Source organism: Hirundo rustica, chromosome 1, assembly GCF_015227805.2.
Source record: "Hirundo rustica isolate bHirRus1 chromosome 1, bHirRus1.pri.v3, whole genome shotgun sequence".
Classification (NCBI taxonomy): domain Eukaryota; kingdom Metazoa; phylum Chordata; class Aves; order Passeriformes; family Hirundinidae; genus Hirundo; species Hirundo rustica.
The window spans coordinates 27,397,212-27,418,521 of record NC_053450.1 but is presented as its reverse complement, the minus strand read 5'-3'; the positions used below and the strand labels follow the sequence as shown (position 1 = coordinate 27,418,521).

Genomic DNA, 21,310 nt, shown 5'->3' with positions numbered 1-21,310 from the left:
GTGCTCTGGCGGGGCGGGGGCTGGCGGAGCCACCTTCCCTCTGTAGTAGCGGGCCCTTGAGAGATGGCACTGCCAGCCCCGGGCCACCCCGACGGTGCTGGGGGGAGGCTGGGGAAAGCCTGGCTGACGAAGGCCTTGGGGCGACAACAGGCACGGACGGGCCAGGAGGCCGGAGCGCTGCAGGTCTCCTTATCAGCGCCCGAGGATCGGGGCGTCGCCGTCCGTCGCCTTCAAATCGGGCGCAGCCGCCTCTCCCGCCCCAGCCCGTCCCATCCCGTCCTGTCCCGTCCCGTCCCGTGCCGGCAGGAGAGCAGAGCCATGCTGCACTGGGGATACGACGAGCACAACGGTAGGGAAGGGCGGCCGGGGCCGTCGGGGCGGCCAGCGGGGGCCCGCGGGAAGCATCTCCCGTCGCTGGGCTCGGCAGCTCCCGCGCCCTCGGGAGAGCGGGATGAGCTGAAATGCTTTGCAGCGTGAGAGCGAGCCGATTTTTCTCGGCATTCTGCAAGGCAGGCGGCTGAGAGCTGTCCGTGCGTGCGGCGTCGCCTGCAGAGCCGGGCAGGGCTTGGCCCCGGGTCGGGTCTGCCGCGTTCCCGGTTGGGATTTCGTTCGCTCGTTGAGCTGAACATTTGCGTGCACAGATCGAGTACGTGGTAGACAGCTGCACTGATCGGAACTGCTGTACCGGCAGTGCTTTTCTGATTCCAGCTGTGTTCTGCTTCTGCTACGCGGTGGGAAATCCTAGTTACTTGTCTCGGTTATTTAAATGTCTAACTACGCACCTAAGAGGAGATGCTTTTGGATTTTAGTTGTTCTGTGGTTTCCTTCATCTTGTCAGTCTTTGAAGTCCCAAGATGGGTTCATCAGCAGGCTTAAAGACTTTTCTCTGTTTTGCATCTTCAGTCATGCAAACGCTGCTCCAGTGTGCAGATGGTCTCGCAAGTCATGCAAATAGAAAGCGTTTTGTAAATTGTAGGCGCAACTCTGATAAAATACATGGAATATCTTATATTGTCTGTACACACAGAAATGAAACACTGTGACATTAAAGGGAGACAGCTATATATATGCATATACTAATGCCTATGAGAAAATGCTTTATGTATATTATTACTTAGACTTTGGAATACTGTTTGTGCAAGTACTACCTTTCCTTCCTGGCCCTCTTGTTCCATCTTTTCTGGATAGATGTACTTTTCCTGAAAAACTGGATGGTGGTGGTGGATCACAGGGATGTTGCAATGATTGGGTGTGTTATCTGCTGTTGTGCAGTCTACCCTACCCCTCCCCTGAAGACGTAAATGGGGTTTGTTTTCAATTTTTTTCTCCATATGTTTCTATGCTTTGAGCTTCACCTGCACAGTCCAGATAAGAGGTCCACTTTCCCTCCCTTATCCTATCTCTTCTTGTTTGCTCTTCTCAACTTCTAGAGAGGGGAGGCCGCCAGAATTTCTACTGGGGTGGCCCTGGACCTTGTTGAGGCCTCGTCTCTTCTATAAAACTCTATTTACTGCCCACCTGGTAATAGATTTGAGGTAGAGTTCACCTTTCACTCCTTTCTTGGAGCCCCACAGCTGCTGTGGGGTGGATAGTTCCTCATCAGTCCATCCCCTTCACCACACCTTTCACAGGAGATTAGAGGGGAGAGGGAGGGGTATTGAACACTTCAGTGCTCTCCCCTAGCATCAGTTTTATTTCTCAACTTTTTCTCTTTTACGGCATTTATTTTACTTATTTTCCTTGTTTTTATTGTTTGATTGAGTAGCAGGTGAAGGAAATTGCTCTGATTCTTGAAAAATTTTGTTGGCCTTCATGGCCCTGAACATAGTTTCTCTGAAACTAAGATTACCTTTTACAACTGAGACAGAAATAAAGTTAAATTAATTAAATCTGGTGCAGTTATATAATCTGGTTGTCTGCCTGAAGAGTTGAAAAGATATCTGTGTTCACTCTGAGTTCTGCCTTTGTCACTTGAAACAGTTACAACAGAAATGTGCATAAAGTAGCAAATATTAAAACATACATGTCCACATAAATGGAATATCTGTGTTTAAGGACATGAGCTCTCAGTTAGGTCCAGAATTAAAAGTTTTGGGGATTGACCCTGACTGGACACTAGGTGCCCACCAAAACCCTCCTCAGCTGGACAGGGGAGAGAAAATAGACTGAAAGGCTCAGGGGTTAAGATAAGGACAGGGAGAGATCACTCACTAGTTACTTTCACAGGCAAAACAGACTCAACTTGGGGAAATTAGTTTTATTTGTTGCTTATCAAATCAGAGTAAGGTAACAAGAAAATCTTTTAAATACCTTCCCTCCAATACTCCCTTTATCCCAGGCCCAGCTTTGCTCCTGATTTTCTCTGTGTCCTCTCCTGCAGCAGCTGGGGTCAGTTCATCACATGTTGTCTCTGCCTCTCCCTTCTCTTCAGCGGGAAGACTCCTCACACTCTGCTTCTGCTCCAGCGCGGGGTCTCTTCCATGGAGAAAGCCCTCCCTGAATTTCTCCAGTGTGAGTGCTTCCCACAGGCTGCAGTTTTTCACAGACTGCTCCACACTGGATTCCCCAGGGGGGGCCCCAAGTCATGGTAGCAAACCTGCTCCAGCTTGGGTTTCCCATGGGATCCTGCCAGGAGCCTGTTCCAATGTAAGCTGTTCATGAGGTCACAGCTTCCTTCGAGACACATCCACCTCCTCCAGCTGTGACACTCCACGGGCTGCAGATGGATCTCTGCTCCACTGTGGACCTCCATGCACAGAGGTCCTGCACCGCTGCCTCACCATGGTCTTCACTGTGGTGCAGGGAATCTCTGCTCTGGCTCCTGGAGCGTGTCCTCCCCTTCCTCTTGGTGTCTGCAGAGCTGTTTCACATATTCTCACTCCTCTCTTTTGGCTGCTGTTGCACAGGAACTCCTTCCCCTACTTAAATCTGTTATCCCAGAGGTGCTGGCGCTGTCCCTGACAGGCCCAGCCTTGTCCAGCAGTGGGTCCATCCTGGGGCCAGCTGGCACTGGCCCTATTGGACATGGGGAAAGCTTCAGCAGCTTCTCACAGGAGCCACACCTGCAGCCTCCCTGCTACCACTGTCTTGTCACACAAACCTAATGCAGAAGTTTGTGGTTACTTTGATGCACGTATTTCTGAAATGCGCAAAAGCTTTTTTTTTTTTTTTTTTTTTTTTTTTTTTTTTTTTTTTTTTTTTTTTTTTGTGGAAACCTTGGCCTTTGCCTTCTTGCCATTTTTCCCACCTCACAATTGTGATGTTGCTTATCTGTAGAGGCATAATACTGAAATCTTGAAAACTGTCTCCAGTGTGGCATCATGCTGCTCAAGGTTCCTGTCAGGATGGAAATATTCCTGCCCCTTGAGTCCTTTTACATTTACAGGGGAATTGCTTTAGTTTAAAGGCAAATCACAGAATGAGTAAGGTTGGAAGGGACCACAGTGGGAAATCAATTGCCTTCAGTTTACTATCTGTTTAATGAAAATTTGGTAATTATTTACATGTATTGTCTTTTACTGCAAAAATTTCTCTTGATCTAGTTACTACTCTAATGCTGAGGCATTTTATAAATAAAAGGGATATTAATTCATAGAATCGTGGAATCATTTAGATTGCAAAAGACCTTTAAGAAGCTTCAGTCAAGCCATAACTCCTTATACATTTTTTCTTTCTGAGAATAATTACATCATTTCAATATCTTCTTTTAAAAAGGTCCTTAATTTTACCCATAATGAATTTTTAATTGCTTTTTTTAGAGCTCATCTTACTGTAACCTAATATGCAATCTAATTACTTGCAAACCTAGGTTTATAAATTTAAGCATTCTGTGTTTGATAAGCTGGGCAATGGATTCTCTTTAGAAATAAATGAGGATGTGATCCTGTCAAGGTAAGACCATACTAAAATAATGAATTTTCTATATAGTATATCAAACTGTGGAAAAAACCCAACCCAAACCCTTTTTCACCTGTACATACTCCATCTATGCACGTATAGAGGCTCACTGGAACACAATTGTATCCTGTAGTGTCTTCACTGGGCTTATCTCAAGTTACCCTGTTGATGAAATTTGTAGTCTTTAGCTTCAACTGGATCAAAATGCAACACTGTGAGGTGCTATAGTGACTTCTGTTTCCGGCCAAATTCCTATCTGCTTCATTGTGAGATCTGTTCCATGAACTGGCTGTGTGCAATGCTGGTGAGTGGTATGTGCAGTGATAGTCTGACCTAAAAGTGTCAGACAATTCATTGCCTGTGGTAATTCTGTGTCCAAAAGAAAGGCATGAAATCTTCAGAGCAGATGGTTCAGTTTTTTGTCATAAATCTCAGTCACAATAGCTTTGATTGTTTAAAGCTACTAGAAAATTGCCTCTAGCAAGAGAACATTTTCCCAACAGCAGGAGAGGATTTCATAAGTTAAAAAAGTGGTATATTAATCACTTTCATTCAGTAAAGGAAAAAATGAAGGGAGGGGAATTAATGAGTTATACTCCCTGGATATGTCTTAAAGTGCATATTTAGAAAACTGAAGTGTACATTGTTTTAATATGGAGGCATCTAATTTGGATCTGAATTCAGAATTTTCACCCTGGAGATCCCACTGGCTTAAATCTGATTGTATAACATGCATTTGAGCATCTCTTTTGGCAGTAATGACTTTTTTTTTGACAATTGTCATACATGAACTTTGCATTGGGCTAGGGTCTGTAGAAATGAATTGAGTCACAGTTTTCCTAGAGTGGCAAAACCATGATAATTGTAGTAGATTTCTGGTAGATTACCTAATAAGGAATACTTCTTGATATAATCTAGTGGTACAAAATGAGTTGAAGTTTCTTGATATTTACCTGTATATTTTGAAAGGTCAGATATCTAGTAGTTTGTTTACTGGTAGATATTTAATCACCATAGCAAAACCGTATTTTGGTCACCCGAGCCAAGAACAAGTGCCAAACAAACAATAGTGTCTTTTTAGAACTGAATATTACTGTTAAATAATTACATAGTGACAGAATCGCAGCCTGAACTTGGGTCCTCTTTTTGGCAACTTTATATTATTCCTGAATGCAAGTCATCCACATTATTTAATTCAAATAACTATAGTTATTTCTGAGACAGAGCAATAGGACACCAAGTAGTTAAGCACATAAATATATTTTTGCCTTTTCTCAGTTATGGAGTATTCAAAATATTAAAATTAAGTAGCAAAAAGCTACTTAGGCAATAAGCTACTAGGCATCCCAAATCACGTTAGTGAAGTTTAAATTATGGAGTGGTACTTCTTACAAATAAAATTTTGTGTTGCATCCCTAACTACAGGGTATTAGGAATTAAACACAATTAAAATTATATTCTAAACTGTATGTAATTAGAATATTGAATAGCTTTGATGACCGTTCATGAACTGAGAAGAATTAAGTTTAAACATTTTTATGTTTCAAACCAGCAGGATTTTTATCTTCTGCTTAGAATCTAATTCTTTATTGAGTTTAATTAATGGAACAATTAATTTTTAACAAATTAAGACTGAAAGCCTTTGTCTTTGTTCTGAGGCTTAAGTCTTAGGCTATTCTTCACAAGTTTTTCCCGCTTCTGTTTTTCAGCGCTCAGAGGAGAATCACTCTCTGCCCAGGTGCTGTGCAAGCTGCCGTCTTCCGGCACTGTGGGCGCTTCCCCCCTGATTTACTGCTGGGGTGCTTGGGTGCTTTTAGCACCTGTGAGTTTCTGAGCTGTGTTCACTTCTATTGATGTCGAGGAAAGAAAAATATCTAACAGCTTTTGATGTTAGGCTATTAACCACTGCATCATACGTTTTCATCCTTTTTTGTCATTATTTTTATTTAAGTGCCAAGCCATCCAGAAAGACCCAAACCCAGTTTTTACACTGTGGTCAGTTATCTTCAGTATAGGGAAATAGTTATGAGGATTTCCAGTGATGCAGATTTTATTGGACCAGGTTCTGATGGTTATACTAAGTATTTCTTATATCCAGTCTCTCAATTGATTTATTATGCTTCATACCTATTATAAGCCTGGAGGAAGAATAAGTGCTCTGTTTTTCTTAATGCTGAAAGATTTTTTGCCCTGCAGACTTTCACCTTTCTCTTTTTCCTTTCTTCTTTCCCCTTGCTTTCCCCTCCTTTCCATACTAAAACTTGTTTTCTGTCTTTATAGAATATATTCCTCAGGCAATTTCTTGTTCATATTTTTCTTTACCCTCTTATCGAAATATGGTTAAACAATGGTGCGTATATTCTTATTGTAAATTATTGGGAACTCTCTGATGTTTTGTAGGTAACAACAGATAACTCACATCTTATCAATGAAGCTTTTCTCACTATTTTGGGATGTCTTTTGCCATTTTCTCATGTCCATGTTATTGGTGGGCTGGGAGGAGGTGCTCAGAGGTGCAGCAGTGTTTAGGTTCCAGGCACTGCTGTCAGGCTCTAGGAACCGCTCAGCATTTCCTGATGTCACCAATCACCTTTTTTGGCATCTCCCCATCTCATTCAGAGTGATCAGTGGAACAGTGTTCTCAGGTCTTTTGCAGCAAATGACTAAGACATAAAAAAATTCTTAATGCAGGTATTTGCATAGAAAAGAGGTAATCCTTAAAGACACAATGAGACATGATATTAAGCAAAAATGGCATGTCAAAAATTTATTGGAACATAGTGCCTGTTGGAAACAGGATGCCTGATTTGAATGAGCATTTGTTGTATGTGTCCTGTGCATAGCTGAGTCTTACCTGGGAATAATTAAGTATCTACATATTGCATGTGGCCTTGTTTAAAGGTGCATGCAAGTACTTGAAGGAGTTCTGAGAACTGCTTTTGTGATACGATGCAGCAAAAATAGCTGAATATTTTGATCTGTGTTTTCCTGGTGTACGCTTTTTGAATTTAAAAGATGCAGATGAGGACAATTCAAACAGAGTTCTCTTTCATAAGAATGAGGGTGCTCTCAGCAATTTAGACTTCTCCTCCAATGCATTGCAGGGCCTGCCCACTGGAAGGAGGTTTTTCCTGTCGCTAATGGAGACCGTCAGTCACCCATTGACATCAAAACTGAGGAAACCAAGTATGATCCCTCCCTCCGTCCTCTAAATCCCAGTTATGATCCAGCTTCTGCTAAAATCATCCTTAACAACGGGCACTCCACCAGTGTGGAGTTTGATGACACTGTCAACAAATCAGGTTTGTTCCTTTACTCTTGCGCTGTAACTTCCTCCACCAATTCCTAAATAGGATGCCTACAGACTGGACACATCTCCCTGCTGGGTATGAACTCCTTATAAACAGTAAGGCTTTGCTCCTCTGGATGGGAAATTCCTTTTTCTCTGTCTTTCAGCATGATACAGTGTGGGAACATATTTCAACAAAAGTTTGAGGTTGTGTTTGTCAGAAAGTGCTGGGATTCCCTACTTAAAGGAGTAGTTTGATCCATCCCTACCAGCTCGATATTGCCAGCCTCCTGTTTGAACAGTGTTGTGTACCGTTTTTCAAATGCTGTTCTCTCTCTCTCACTGCAGATGAATCCTTTATGTCTCATTACAGGTTCATTCCAACCGAATCGCTCAAATCTCTTTTCTGAATTTATCTGCAGGTTTGGTTATGTTTTTCCCCTTTTTACAACCTAAACTCGGAGTTCTTATTTCAAGTAAGAGCCAATACAGAGCAAGTGAAATAGATCCCAACTAATCCCTGTATTATTGCCCCTGTCTTCTTCAGGAAAATGTAGCTTCCCTTTTTGCAAACAATAATTCTTATTTAGAAGTTCTCTGGTTTATCATACTCTTTGTAATGTTAGTGCCTTCATCTTTGAAACCTTCTCTTGGATTTTGGACAAGCCAGCATGTCTCCCCTTGAAGCTGTAGGAGTGCAGAATCTTCAAGCAATAAAATTATTTTGTGGCTGTGTGAGGTTTAGCTGAGGATCCAAGACCTTATGATGCTTTCAAAAGCGTCAAAGCCAGAGAGAGATTAATTTTTGATGACCCATTAGTCCTGAGGGCTTATTAGCTCATAGTCGCAAGAGGGACAGACGTAGATGGAGACGTTGTCATGTTTTTGTTTCCTGAGCAGTCTTAGTTTTAAACTTTCTGTCAACATTGGATGTTGCCTGAAAGCCACCAGCTGACCATCAATGGTTCGTCTGACCTTGTGTCAGACACCACGGAACTTGCCAGAATTAATCTCTGCTTCAAGCCTAGTAGATGCTGGTGAACTAAAGCACATCTCTTAGAAAAATATACAATCTTGATTTCAAATTTTCCAGCGATGATGAACCTACCACAGCCTTTGGTAAGTTGTTCTAATTGTTAATTAACCTCACAATTTAAAAGAAAAAAAGGTAATGAATGTAAATACACCAAGAACCTTATCCACTCTTGTAATGCCATCCTTGAAGTAACAGGACCTGAACAGTGTTTCTCTAGGCTTCCCCTGGCACCAAAGCAATGGTAATGTGATGCTCCTCTTACTGCTTTCCTCAGGCCACATCTCCAAGGATATAGTTCATATCATGGCAAAACACTGACAGATGTTGATAAGATAAATTAACAGATGGAATCCCCAGTCTCCTTCAGTAGAATCCACGTCTTCTGTGCATGGACCAGATTCTTCAGTCCACAACCATAAACTTAGTAATTCACTATTTTCCATAATATTTGTCACTGACAAACTTTATCAGTATTGTTTTTGTTTTCTTTCAGGTCATTGCTCAAAAAATACTGAATTTTCTAGGGCCCAAATTTGGCTTCTGGGGCACCTCTGTGAAGTAAGAACTCCTGCCATGTGTTGGTTTCATGAAAAAAAGTCAAATTAATTGGTACTAAATACATTAGCACCTTCTAATGCATTATTAACTGACTCCCATATGAACTATTTCCTCACTTTGATCAGCATTGGAACTGGGCTGTCAAGTCTGTAACTGTTTGTGTAAGTCTGTTTATGCTCTTTGGTACCACATTAGCTCCATTCTTTGAAATTGTTCTATTGATCTTCTTCCAGCATTTTTCAAAATTTGAGATACTGATATTTGCCTTAAAAATTTCTGACTACCCTCCTTCTTAATTACTGTTGGAATGAAAGGGTTTTACCATCACTGTGTGATGTGGCACAAATACATCAACAAGCCATTTTCCACATTTTTCAGCATAAGTATTTCATGCTGGTGCATTTCTACATAATAGTTTTTCCTCAGCCAGTTAGAACACTGATCTTTACACTTTTCTGCAATCATTTGCATCCAAGTTTACAGTCCTTAAAAGAAGGAATTTAAAAGTGCCACTGCCTCATCCCCTCTGTTTGATAAGTTTATAAGCTGCATAAGTATATGTTTTTGAGTTGAAGCTTTAAGGAATTTAAATATTTTTTCCCAGAATAAACAGTCCCAGTTCCTTTTCAATATCCAAGTTACTTGTGTTAGTAAATAGGCAACTTAAAAAATTCTTTTTTTCATCTTTATTGGATCTATTTTATTCTTAAGAAAGTTTAGGTTTTGGACTAAACCTAGAAGAGTGAAAAAATTGCTATTGTCATCCCTACTGCTCTTAGTTTAAAACACATCATTTAAATCTCCCCTCATTTCCGCTTAAAATTTCTATAATGAGCCAGTAAACTATTCCAGACTGATTCCCAAACACTCATAGGACATATGGAACTGGGAGAATGGAATTATTTGTTTTGCTGTGAATAGGGAATCTTTCTGAGTGTAATTCACATTCAAGGCTCTGTGAAGAGGTATTTTGATTCTAAGTCTGACAAGAAAATACAAGCATTTGCAAAAGCAAAATAATGAAAAGCCCACCCATATGCACAAATTAGAACAGAACGAAACAGAAATAGAAATAGAAATAGAAATAGAAATAGAAACAGGAATAGAATAGAATAGAATAGAATAGAATAGAATAGAATAGAATAGAATAGAATAGAATAGAATCTTTCAGTTGGAAGGGACCTGCAGTGACCATCTTGTCCAACTACCTGAGCAGTTCAGGACTAACCAAAAGTTTAAAACTGTTGTTAAGGGCATTGTCCAAATGCCTCTTAAACTCTGATAAGCCTGGGGCTTTCACAACCTAAGAAGCTTGTTTGTGTTTGACTGCCATTGTAGTAAAGAAATGCCTCCTAGCATCCAGTTTAAATCTTCCTTGGCACAGCTTTGAGCCTTATCCACGAGTCCTGTCACTGGAAACTTGAGAGAAGAGACCAGCAGCTCCCTCTCTGCTTCCCCTCCTCAGCAGCAGAGAGCAGTGAGGACACCCCTCATCCTCCTTTTCTCCAAACTAGACAAACCCGAAGTACATAGCTGCTTCTCATAGGACATGCTTTCCAGCCCTGGTTAATTGTCAGTAATACTGCAGTTGTACAATGCATATATAGCATTGGCTTAATTTTATTTATGTTAATATAAGCTCTTTTTCCTCAGACTTCAATCTGACATAACTGGATCTAGTTGCAAATGAAGGAAAGAGCCCTGAAAATTTAAGCTCCACCTATTTTCCAGTAAATTTCAAAGAGAAAAATTAATTCTGCTGACATACCATTTTTATGATCCTGCTCCTTATTCATAAAACCTCTGTTTTGAGCTTAATTTCTTAGTGATTCCTTTGAATATAATCAAGAGAGGAAACTCCTGAGTGTTTTAAAAATAAGTATCTTCCCATTCTCTGAGAAATATCCAACATTTACGATAACAGAATACCCTTTAGTGGGCCATAACCCACTAATTTGCCCATAAATGCAGTTTTCATAGTCATATCCTCAACAGGTGAGGGTTTCTGTAGTACTTCCAAGAAATGGGAAATCTGAGACAACTTAGGAGGAGGAGCAGAGGAGTATCCGAAGACTGAAGTCTGATGTAAGGTTAGAGGATGTGGGTAGAGACTCCTGTTCTCTCAGTGAAGCCTCTTCCTCTGCTTGGGTTTCTAGTGCTGACTGGGGGGCCACTCAGCGGGACCTACAGGCTGCGCCAGATTCACTTCCACTGGGGATCCAATGATGAAGCTGGCTCTGAGCACACAGTGGATGGGATGAAGTATGCAGCAGAGGTAAGGCTGTACATGGAGTACCTCTAAGTACCATCTGTACCTCTAAGCTTGTGACTAGTTTTCCACTGCAAGAATAATGTTGCCCTTCCATTTCTGCTTTTCATCTTCCCCTCATTTTATCAAAAGACAAGCAGTCTTCTTGAAGTGTTGCATGTTTGGTCCTTTTTCAAACGAGAACCTCTTTGAAAGCTTTGGAGAGGATTAAAAAAAGAATTACAGAAGACAAGAGCTTGATAAGATCAAGACTTAATGTTCAAGAGTTATTTTAAACTTTGTCTTTCATTGTTTCTTCCTCGGAGAACATTTTCAAAGTCATCTTCAATGACAAACCACACAGTTATTGGATTTGGGGCCTATGTAAGTTTATGCAAGACTTAGGAATGTGCATTTTGTGTTGCACTTTGCAATGTGATGCTTATGACTTTGAGAACCATGCTTTAATATCTGTGGGATTCCTGCTGTCTGTGGGGTACTGTGCTTCAGTGGAGGTGGTGTGCCACAGGGAGAAATGCACCATCTGCTCTGGCATGGAGCATTCACTCCTGCTCTATCTCCTTTGGTGCATTTGAGTAATCCGCAAGAGAAGGTTCTCAGTATGAGATCTCTTTGCAAACGAAGTAACATGGAATATTTTCAGGAAATTGAGACCTTTAAAGTTTTCTGTTTTCTGGAATTAAAAGAAGTAAAAAGTGTAAAAATAGACAAATAAAAAGCATAAGACTACAGAAGAAAAATATGTAATGTACACACTATGATGTGATCAGATTTTACTGGAAATGCTGTAAGTGATACTGGTCAGGAAAATAAAATTGGTTTTCTAACACTAATGGGGAAAAGTGACATTTTCAGTGTTTAAAGGCTTATGTTTTCCACAGGAACCAGGTGAGATGGAATATAAAGAATTAATAGAGGTGCTTTAAAACCATTAAGTACCAAACCCAAATTTCTAGCTGAGAAAATATATGTTTCCCATCTAAGAAACCAAATGGAAGGAGAAAATATCTCTGAATTTCTAGCCAATCTAAAAGCCTTTCTGTTACCTGTTGGTTGGGTAACCCTCCACAAGAAGCTCTCTAGATGTCACTTTGGCTTTGGGATAAGAAACTCAGAATTTAAACCAAGGATTCTGAATATTGTTCACACAAAAGAAAATGCCTCAGAAGGAGACATGAAGATGGTTTCAGTGCTCACCTTTGTAAGGAAGATGTGCAAGGTTTCAAGAAAAAGCATCGACTGAATTGAAAAAAGAATTAATGCACAGGTAAAGAAGACTGCAAGGTTTGGCCCTTAAGCCCACCAGGAAGCAGAAGGGTTCCATGTCTCCATTCTCTGTGACAACATACAGGCTGATCAAGGTCTCTTCACAAGCTGCAGTGACACAGCGGTGGTAAGACGGGATATATTCCTTAGAGAGAAGTCACAAGCCATTGAGAACGGGTCTGTACCCAAAAGTGTTCCACACTCTGTTTGAGAGTTTTGGTTTTGGGAGGCTTACCTTGTTGGGGGTTAATTTAGCAAAGCTCTGGGTCAGCAGGAGTGGGCTTTTAGTAGCTGTGGGATTTTTTTTTTTTTTGTCTTTGTTGTGTTGTTTTTGGTGGGTTTTGTTTTGGTTTGTTGGTTTTTTTTCCAAATCCACAATAAAAGTAATTTCTTACTGAGAGTATCTGTTTCCTTTTTGCATATTTAAAAATGGAATTGTTTAAAAGTTGTTCAGCGTAGGTTCTGTGAAATTATAATAGAGACCAGTGCAGACACTATGAGCCCCAGGATATTAGTGCACTTGAGAAAGGTTTAGTGGACTATATTCTCCTCCTGGTTTAGTGTGTAATATTCTTAGCAACTTTGCTTCAAGGATTTCTAAAGCTGTGAGCCAGCATGCCTATCATCTTGGCTGTACATGTATTATTACTGACGACAGTCAATAGAGATTCCTTACTTGCTGCAAGTAATGTTTCAGCACTTTGGAGCGCAAATGCTTAACTAACATTGATATCAAAAAAAGTTCCATTTTATAGATACGGAAAATTGAAACTCATAGAGGTTAAGCTAGGATTAATATTTAGAATAAAAATCTACGTACTCCTGGATCCCTGCATTTCAACCATGCAGCTTCACGTAGAAAACCTTTAAAGCAGGTTTCAGCTTTCCTAAATTGTTCTTACTTTCCTTGTCTTGTAGGTGCTGTATTCCAAAAGGAGGCTTTTTCTTTTCATGGGTTCATCCCAGTGTGTCATTCATTGGGTTGCTTTTCAGCATTCTTGAAGTTCAAAATCTAAAAAGATGGTCACCAATTTTAAAAGAGCCGATCTCACATCCTGCTTCTGAGCATCTTTAACTAAAAACTATGTGTAATAAGATTTACTAATCCATTGAGGATTTCTGAAAGTAGTTAATGTTTGTGAAGTACTTAGAGTTAAGTGCTGTGTGAGTGTGCTCTCTCTAGTTTGGCAGTCAGACCATGGCTCAAGGCTGAAACAACCTGGCACTTCCTGGGAACCAGGAGCTCCCGTCATGAAGTGTGGTCAGGGATTTGGTAACCTGATTTAACAGGAGGGACTTAAGTGGCATGGAAATAGACATCACAAGCTTTTCCTTTTCCCTCCTGGCTGGGTAGTGCCTTTAAGCTTCTTAAGCAAGTATGACAGGACACTTCCAGAAAAATGCATTTTGGAAACGCAAATGCTCAAACCTGAAATAATAAAGCTGCTTGTAAGGGCATCAGTACTGGTAGTCATAGAAAATAACATTTAAAAAGTGTCAAAAAATGAAATGCTGATGTTTCTTTATGATAAACAAGGGAAAAGGGGTCAGTGCAAGTTTAATGTGTATTTGCCTGTTTTCTAGCTATTTATGTGGATGATTAATGTTGCTGAAAGCTTGATTAAAGAAAAAGAGGAGTAAAATACTAATGACATCCTCATGAATTTCAATCACTTTTAAAAATCAGCTGTATTAAAAATGGATTTAAAACCTCCAGTTACATAACCCCTATAACCATGGGCTTTTTTTTTTTTTTTTTTGGTCATCTTAACTTCTCAGTTCAAAATCTGGGGACCCAACAGCAATTTGACAGGCATTGTAGTGTGCCAATTGCTGCTAAATTTTTTATAATCTCAGCCACCGGAAATGCTTTTGCCATTTGTGTGAACTACATATTTACTGATTTCATGAAATACCTGCATTTAGAACACGGAATGATTCTGCATACAAAAGAGTGAAATAGAGTGTGAAACCCAGTAAAGTTGTAATATTCATTTGCCACTACTTGAGTTCAGCGAGAGTTGATGCTGTCTGTGTCTCTTGCTTTGCAGCTTCATGTGGTCCATTGGAATGCAGAGAAGTATTCCAGTTTTGTTGAGGCAGCTTGTCAGTCAGATGGACTAGCAGTTATGGCTGTATTTCTGAAGGTAAGAAGAGGATGCTTCAGCCCTCATAATAAATCTGCATTATAAGCCTAAAGAGATAATGGTGATGGTTGGTGTAATTATTGCTAAAGAGAAACTTATTTTATACTTATTTCCTTAATAGTGTTTAGCTGCTGATATAGAAAGCTGTGCTTCCTTTAAGAATAAAAATATCAGCTTAACAGATTTTTCAAGACAGTCAGACTCTTTAGTTTGCCTAGTCTGCAAGGCCATGCAACATTAGATGTGGAACTTAATTCAGCTGCATCTATTTGGATCCCAGTAACTTGTTCTTGACTAGTATTTTCCTTTAGGGGGACAGCTTGATTTAAAGGTTTCTTTATTGGCTTGTTTCTGAGCTGGTAGTTTCTTCTAGAAAATAATAATAATTAAAAAATAAAAAACCAGAAACTGGAGAATTCCCTAATAATTGTTTTATACCTTTTTGTCTTCTCTACCTGTTCTAAGATTAAATTCATGCAACAGGTTTGCTGACTTCTGTATGAAGAAGCAGATGGGGAATTCACACAATCTATGGCAAAAGATAGGGCTTTGGTCTGTTTTGTGGTTTCTGGTGGCTGACACAGCTTCCTGAGAACAGCTAGTACTGGTGCTGGCCCAGTCAGAGAGCCATTCCATGCAGCAGCTGCAAAGGACTGCTTCAGCAGTTCAGTAATTCTGTCTTTACACTTCGCATTACAATGATTCAAGGGAAGTGTCACTGGATTTCTTAGCACACAAATTCTGTTTGGAATGTTTTTATGTAAGAACAGTGTTTTCAATGTTATAAACAGTTTAAATTTCTCATGCTAGTCTGTAACTTTTAATATCCTGCATATTAAAATATGAAAGATAAATGGTTTCTATTCCTCTGTAGTGAAAAGTTTGTAATTCTTTTGTAGCTGAAATAATTACTATGAGTAGCCAGAATACTATCAGCAAGGGAGTGGATCTTCTTTATGACTAGCATTATTTCTAAGGACCAGCTAGTCACAGTCCTGTACTCACAAAACGCATCTGATCTTACAGTCACTTCAGTTATATAAAGCTGTTTCATTATGCATTTGCTTTTCATTGATTTTTGTTGCTTTTCTCTGGAGCTCCAGTCTATCTTTTTTCTTTGGTGTTAATAGATTGGTGAATGCAACCCTCAGCTGAACAAGATTACTGACCGCCTGGACACCATCAGAATCAAGGTGAACAAGTGCTTCTCAAAAAATACCATCTAATATTGGTGGTTGCTTTTGTTGGGATTTTTTATTTTTTGGTAGGTTTTTTTATTTTTTGAAACTTGGCTGCTACTCCCTGCACTTTCATGTTTCCTTATCCCTAGCTATTGACACCTGATGTGGGACACTTTATGTGCATTCTGTTTAAGTTGAAAACTAAGTTGACAAAAAATAATTTTTACATGGTAAAAGATCAGAGGAAAAGGCAAATTCCGCACAGAACCCAGTCTCTGATAAATCTGTTGCTATGAGGACAGTAACGGGAAAAACATACTTTATGGAAAGTTGTAAAAAAAGATGAGGGAAAGACTTCCTTCCCTGTTTTGCTGAGGTACAGGGTGAAAACCTATTGTTTGTGTGAGAGAAATCAGTCAGACTCTTAACATGGTGTTTCAGACAGACACCTCTGGCTTCTACTGGTACCGGGTACAGGGAGAAGCAGGAGTAACTCCTGGGAGGAGTGAGTGGGGAGGGAAGCAAGCGGCAGTTACCTGTGGGGTAACTCTGCCAGTGCCACAAAGACCACGTTGGAAGTCTAACATCTTCTGTCTTCTCCCCACAACTCCCATCTCATGTCCATCTCTAACTTTGGGGAGCCTGTGCTAACATGACACCTTTCATGGTGTCCTGCTGGCATCAAGGAAAGTCACAGCAAAGCTGTTGCTGAGGTAAGACCTCATCAGAAGGGCAGTGATGAGGACCTCTTGTCATCACCCAAAATGCTGCCAGCCCACCTGATAGTGGAACAAGCTCTACCTCCTTTGGCATGATTTACCTTGGCCTCTTACTTTTAAATAATATTGCCCTGGTATTTCTTTATCTTTTATTTCTTTCCAGGGGAAAAAAGCACTATTCACAAACTTTGATCCCAGCTGTCTGCTTCCCAAGTCCCTGGACTACTGGACTTACTTTGGCTCTCTCACTGTTCCACCTCTTCTTGAGAGTGTCATCTGGATTGTTCTGAGAGAGCCCATAAGTGTTTGTTCTGAACAGGTATCTTTAGATTTTTCACTGCTGTAGAAATGTTTCAAGAATCAAAATTGTAAATGCCACCCAAAATTCTGGGTTTTTTTGCTGAACTTGGCACTGCAGACCTTACAAGATTTTCAAAAGCCAGAATTTATATATCAAATTTATTATGACTAGTTTCCTTTCTTGATGCACCAGCTATTTTTTTTTTTTTTTTTTTTTTTTAATATCTGGATACTCTAAAAATTATTAAACAAAAAGAATTCATAGGCAACTTAAAGAAAAAAAAAAGAGTTCTGGTGACACTTAGACATTCTTGAATTCTAGTTGATTTCATTATTTTCATATCCTGCTCAGACCTCATCTTTGGCATTTTTATCTGGCAGACAAGTAGTAAATTTCTTCTTGCATTATAAATACATAAAACTTGATGAATTTACTAGAGTTGTGAAAAGGGAATACTATTGTAATAAGCTGGGGTTATGCTAGGCTGTTTGAGGAAAGTTGTGATTGGACATAAAAAATTCTATTTTCATTTCTTGTTAAAGCTTCATGCTGTATCTTAACTCGGCAACAGTGACACCCAGCGGGCTAATCCTCTTAGGTGTAAAGTATTTCTGAGTCGAGACCTCATACTCAGCAGAAACGGTGACTTCGGTCTTTGCTAAAAACGTTAAGGCAGTTCCCTGAATGGGTTGCTTGTTAGGAAACCTCACGTTTCTGTTTGTAATTGAGTTGAAGTAATTTATTTGCTCAATGTGTGTATTTTTTCTCATCTGTATCTCTTCTTCACTCCCCTCAATCTGGCTTTGTAAGGCTCGCTGCAATGTGCATGGATCTAGGACTGAAAACTTGTGTTAAGGTATCAACTTTACAAAGACAAGCCGTTTTTCAGGTTAAAAGCTTCTTATTTGGGCAAAAATATAATTAATACATTCTAAAATGTGAATGCTGTAAACAGCCGTGATTAACAGGCTCAGAGAACATGGTGTGGAAAAGTGTCAAGTATAGGGATCCTCTATTAGTAATTTTTCATAAACTTTAGCTATATCTTATGTATTAAAGTAGAAATTGCTATATTCTTATCAATATAAACATGCATGCAGCTAAAGTATTAGTTTCCAGTGATGTCCAACATTGTGATTGATCAGTCAGCACCATGACTGATACTGTTCTACCATTTAATTGAATTCCACAAGTTTGTATTTCTTTAGGTCTTCAGAGTTTACTATGGACTTTTTGTTGCACTTTTCAGGTTGAAAGAAATTAAAAATAGCTTTTTAGTGTTTAGAAACTTAGAGGACCCTGAATTACAAACGTTAGCTTCAGAATAGGGTGAAGCAAGATAGTATTGACTTTTTCTGCTCTTAATGTCATTATGATGCAATGTGCCGTACTACTAAATGCCCTATTACAATGGAGTGGCTTTTGTGCTGTCCTATCTTTGGTAACCTAGGAGAGAAGTAAGGTGATACATAGAGATAGTAACTATTGGAAATATTAGAAATTAAACAAAATTCTATACTTAGATCAAAAATCAGGCTCAGATTTCCCAAGGTTTAGACATGAAACTGTGATGGGATTTCTGCTGAGATCAGCATATGCTGAATTACGAATAACTGCTTGTCCTGTGTCTTCACAAGAAAGAATTTGGAAGCTCTCCTGGTTTGAGTAAGTGCTAGTTGCAGAAGCTTTCTGTGGCACCACACCTGCAACTCCAGGTTAATTGTGAATATGCTCTTTGAACAAGGAAACGTACAGAGAACGTTTGTATGAAAAGAAACATAATCTCATTTTCTTGGCAAAAAAACATTCCAGAATCTCCAAACTTTGAAATCCAAATATAACCCTCCCTGGTTTAGATCAGGTTATGGAAGACAAAGTGTGAATAAAGGAAACAAGTGCAAAAGACAATATACAAAATCCTTATGCACATTTTCATGTTGACATGTATTTTTGGTATTTTTTCTCACTAGTCATCCTTTTTCACTTACAAGGATAGAAATGGTGAAATTGCCGTTCTCCTCCTGACATAATAAAACAGTTCTGTTCTTTCAGGTGGCAAAACAGTGACAAGTGTCCTTAATATTTACATGCTTTTTCATTAGTATTGACGTGAGGGTTTTCTGCTGAACCTTATGTCTCTTTTGGTTACAGCTGGCCAAATTCCGCAGCCTCCTGAGCACTGCTGAGGATGAGGTTGCCTGCTGCTTGCTGAGAAACTTCCGGCCTCCCCAGCCTCTAAGGGGACGAGAAGTCAGAAGGAATTAAAGGAGTAAATCCAGAGCAGCCTCCCTCTGAAAACAAAGGCTGAATTCATTTTAATAGTTAATATACTTTGTGATTTTTTTTTTTTTTGTGAGTTGTTTTAACAAACAGGTGTTGTTTTATTAGTGGTTTCCATGCAGTCATTTCTCACAGGCAAGTATGTCCAGAGTTGTCACAGGTTCATTGATGGTAACAGGTCTGACTGGGTTTGAGTGCATTGGCTTGGAAGCACTGAGTCATCAGCCTTCCATACACAGAGGTCACTGCTACTCGTAAGGGTCAAATGTGGTGAAGGAGTTGCCCAGATTTTGCCACCAAATTACTGAACAGGATCCCTGGTATTATTGACAGTATAGGATGTTCTGGGATTGTTTTGGTCTGTAACATATAACATTTACCTTCTGTATAAACCTCACATTGCAGTTTTCAAGGAAAAAATATTTCAAGGATGATGTAATTTCATTGCTGACTTCTGCAATACCATGCTTTCTTTCCTACAAAAAGCAATAATGACTAGCAGTATTTAAGTAAAACAGATATGATCCTGTTATTCTAGCTGCTTCATAGCAGTAATTATGTACTGATTGAATTTTTTTTTTTTTAAGCAAAGAGTAAGGATTTTGTACAAGATCATGTCAGGTAGATTAGGTATTCCTGAATTTCACAATTCACAACATAAAATTGTCCTGAAACCTGAAAACTGCAAGGTGGAAGGGCATAGAGGGAGCTGTTCGTGCCTAAATCCAGTCTGTTGCATTTGGTGAAAAATAAGGGATTATTACACTATATCCATATAGCATCAGACTTTTGCCACTTAAAATCAAGTGGTAGGGGTAGCTGTTGTTCCAGACTTGCACGCTGCAGTGTGAACCACATGCTGCTTACCTCTCATCTCACTGTGGAGCGCAGTGCTACCCTGATATAGAATGTCTCAGGGTGCTGGCTGATATTCTGCTGTCATAGTTGAACTTCAGTGGTTGCATTTATATTCCAAGACCAAAGAGAATAATTAGAAAAAGCCAAAGAGATCAGAATCAAATCAACATCTGATTAAAAGCTCAGCACTCAATAACAATATGTGGAAACATATGTCTTTATGAGTTGACTTGAGCCTGTGTTTCTCTCAGGAGCTTTTTTTATCTGAATATAATTGGGGTTTTTTACACCAAATATTTGTATTAATGAACATGCCTTAGGATGTAGCTTAGGATAGAATTAGATTTACTCTCCATCTATGAGAACTATATAGTGAAATCCAGTGATACGTGAAAGAGGCAGCTAGAGGCAGCAACTAACACCAATCTCTGTAGTACTTCTTACAAATTCACCTTCCATAACTGCTCTCCTGGAATTAATTTTTAAATAGGTTTATATGTTCTGCCTTTTACCTCAGTGGGTCATTTGATCTTAGATAAACAAGCATGAGGGAAATCACAATCTGGATTGACTTTATATGCTGTTTTAGAACAATTTAGAACAAATTAGACCTAGAGATATAGATATTTTATCTTAGTTTAAGATATGTGGATTTTTTGTTTTCTTCTCCCCAGAATATAGCTATTATATCCTGCAAGGCCTCCCAATGCCTTTTGAATATTTTCTGAAGAAAAGAACACAAACAGGCTATTGGAGAAATAAAAGGCATTTAACAGCACTAAAAAGAAACGCAGGAGTGTGTTGCCCATTTTCACTCCCTTTTTTAGACTTAGGATTGGATCTCATCTGTATCCCTGTTATGTGAGTAGCTACAGAATGTGGAAAAAATGTTTACAAATTGCAGGATGGATACAAAGGATTTGTTTGTCTCAGAAGAAAAAGGAGTAAGGTTACTGCTTCATATTGTAAACAGAAGTTTTACACATTTCTTACATATTGTAAACAGTGGAGTTGATTCAATGCTTTTATATTTATAAGGATTTTATCGAAATAAAATAATGGGTTTTATGAATGTGTCTTGTATTTTCTATTGAAGCCCCTTAAATTCTACAGAGAACTCTATACTTTTATAATTAACACCTGCAGCTTTAGGTTTGGGAAAAAATTGCCACCCATCATTGTAAGTCTGTTTTTGTGCAGTGTAGTATTCGGTATGTCTTTATGTTCCAAATAAAATATTTTTGGCAGGGGTAAGACATACAATCAATTCTGCAAGTTTCTAATAGTGCATTTTTGAATGATTGAATGTTTTTATAGTTATGCTAGTGAGTTTTAGAAAAAGTCAACATTCAAGTAATTCCCCGTTTGTGGAGATGTCATGTTCATGTTAGATTGGCCTAGCTGAAAGTTAGTGGTGACATCTGAAAAAGACTAGAAGTGCTCAGTTGCCTGAAATCCTTTGGGAACAACTTCTCAGGTGATCCACCCCCTACAACTATAAAGTGAGAA

The 21,310-nt window shown here is 39.3% G+C and overlaps 1 protein-coding gene across 1 annotated transcript; it reads left to right on the top strand.

Annotated features, from left to right (window-relative positions):
- The first annotated feature begins 235 nt into the window (after positions 1–235).
- On the top strand, positions 236–20,873 carry LOC120760248 (carbonic anhydrase 13). The gene is made up of 8 exons (XM_040080288.2): positions 236–349; positions 7,002–7,199; positions 8,906–8,941; positions 10,937–11,055; positions 14,367–14,462; positions 15,593–15,655; positions 16,526–16,681; positions 18,815–20,873. Exons 1-8 carry the CDS (start codon positions 319–321, stop codon positions 18,926–18,928), a joined length of 813 nt encoding a protein of 270 aa, XP_039936222.1. The 5' UTR covers positions 236–318; the 3' UTR covers positions 18,929–20,873.
- The last annotated feature ends 437 nt before the right edge of the window (positions 20,874–21,310 follow it).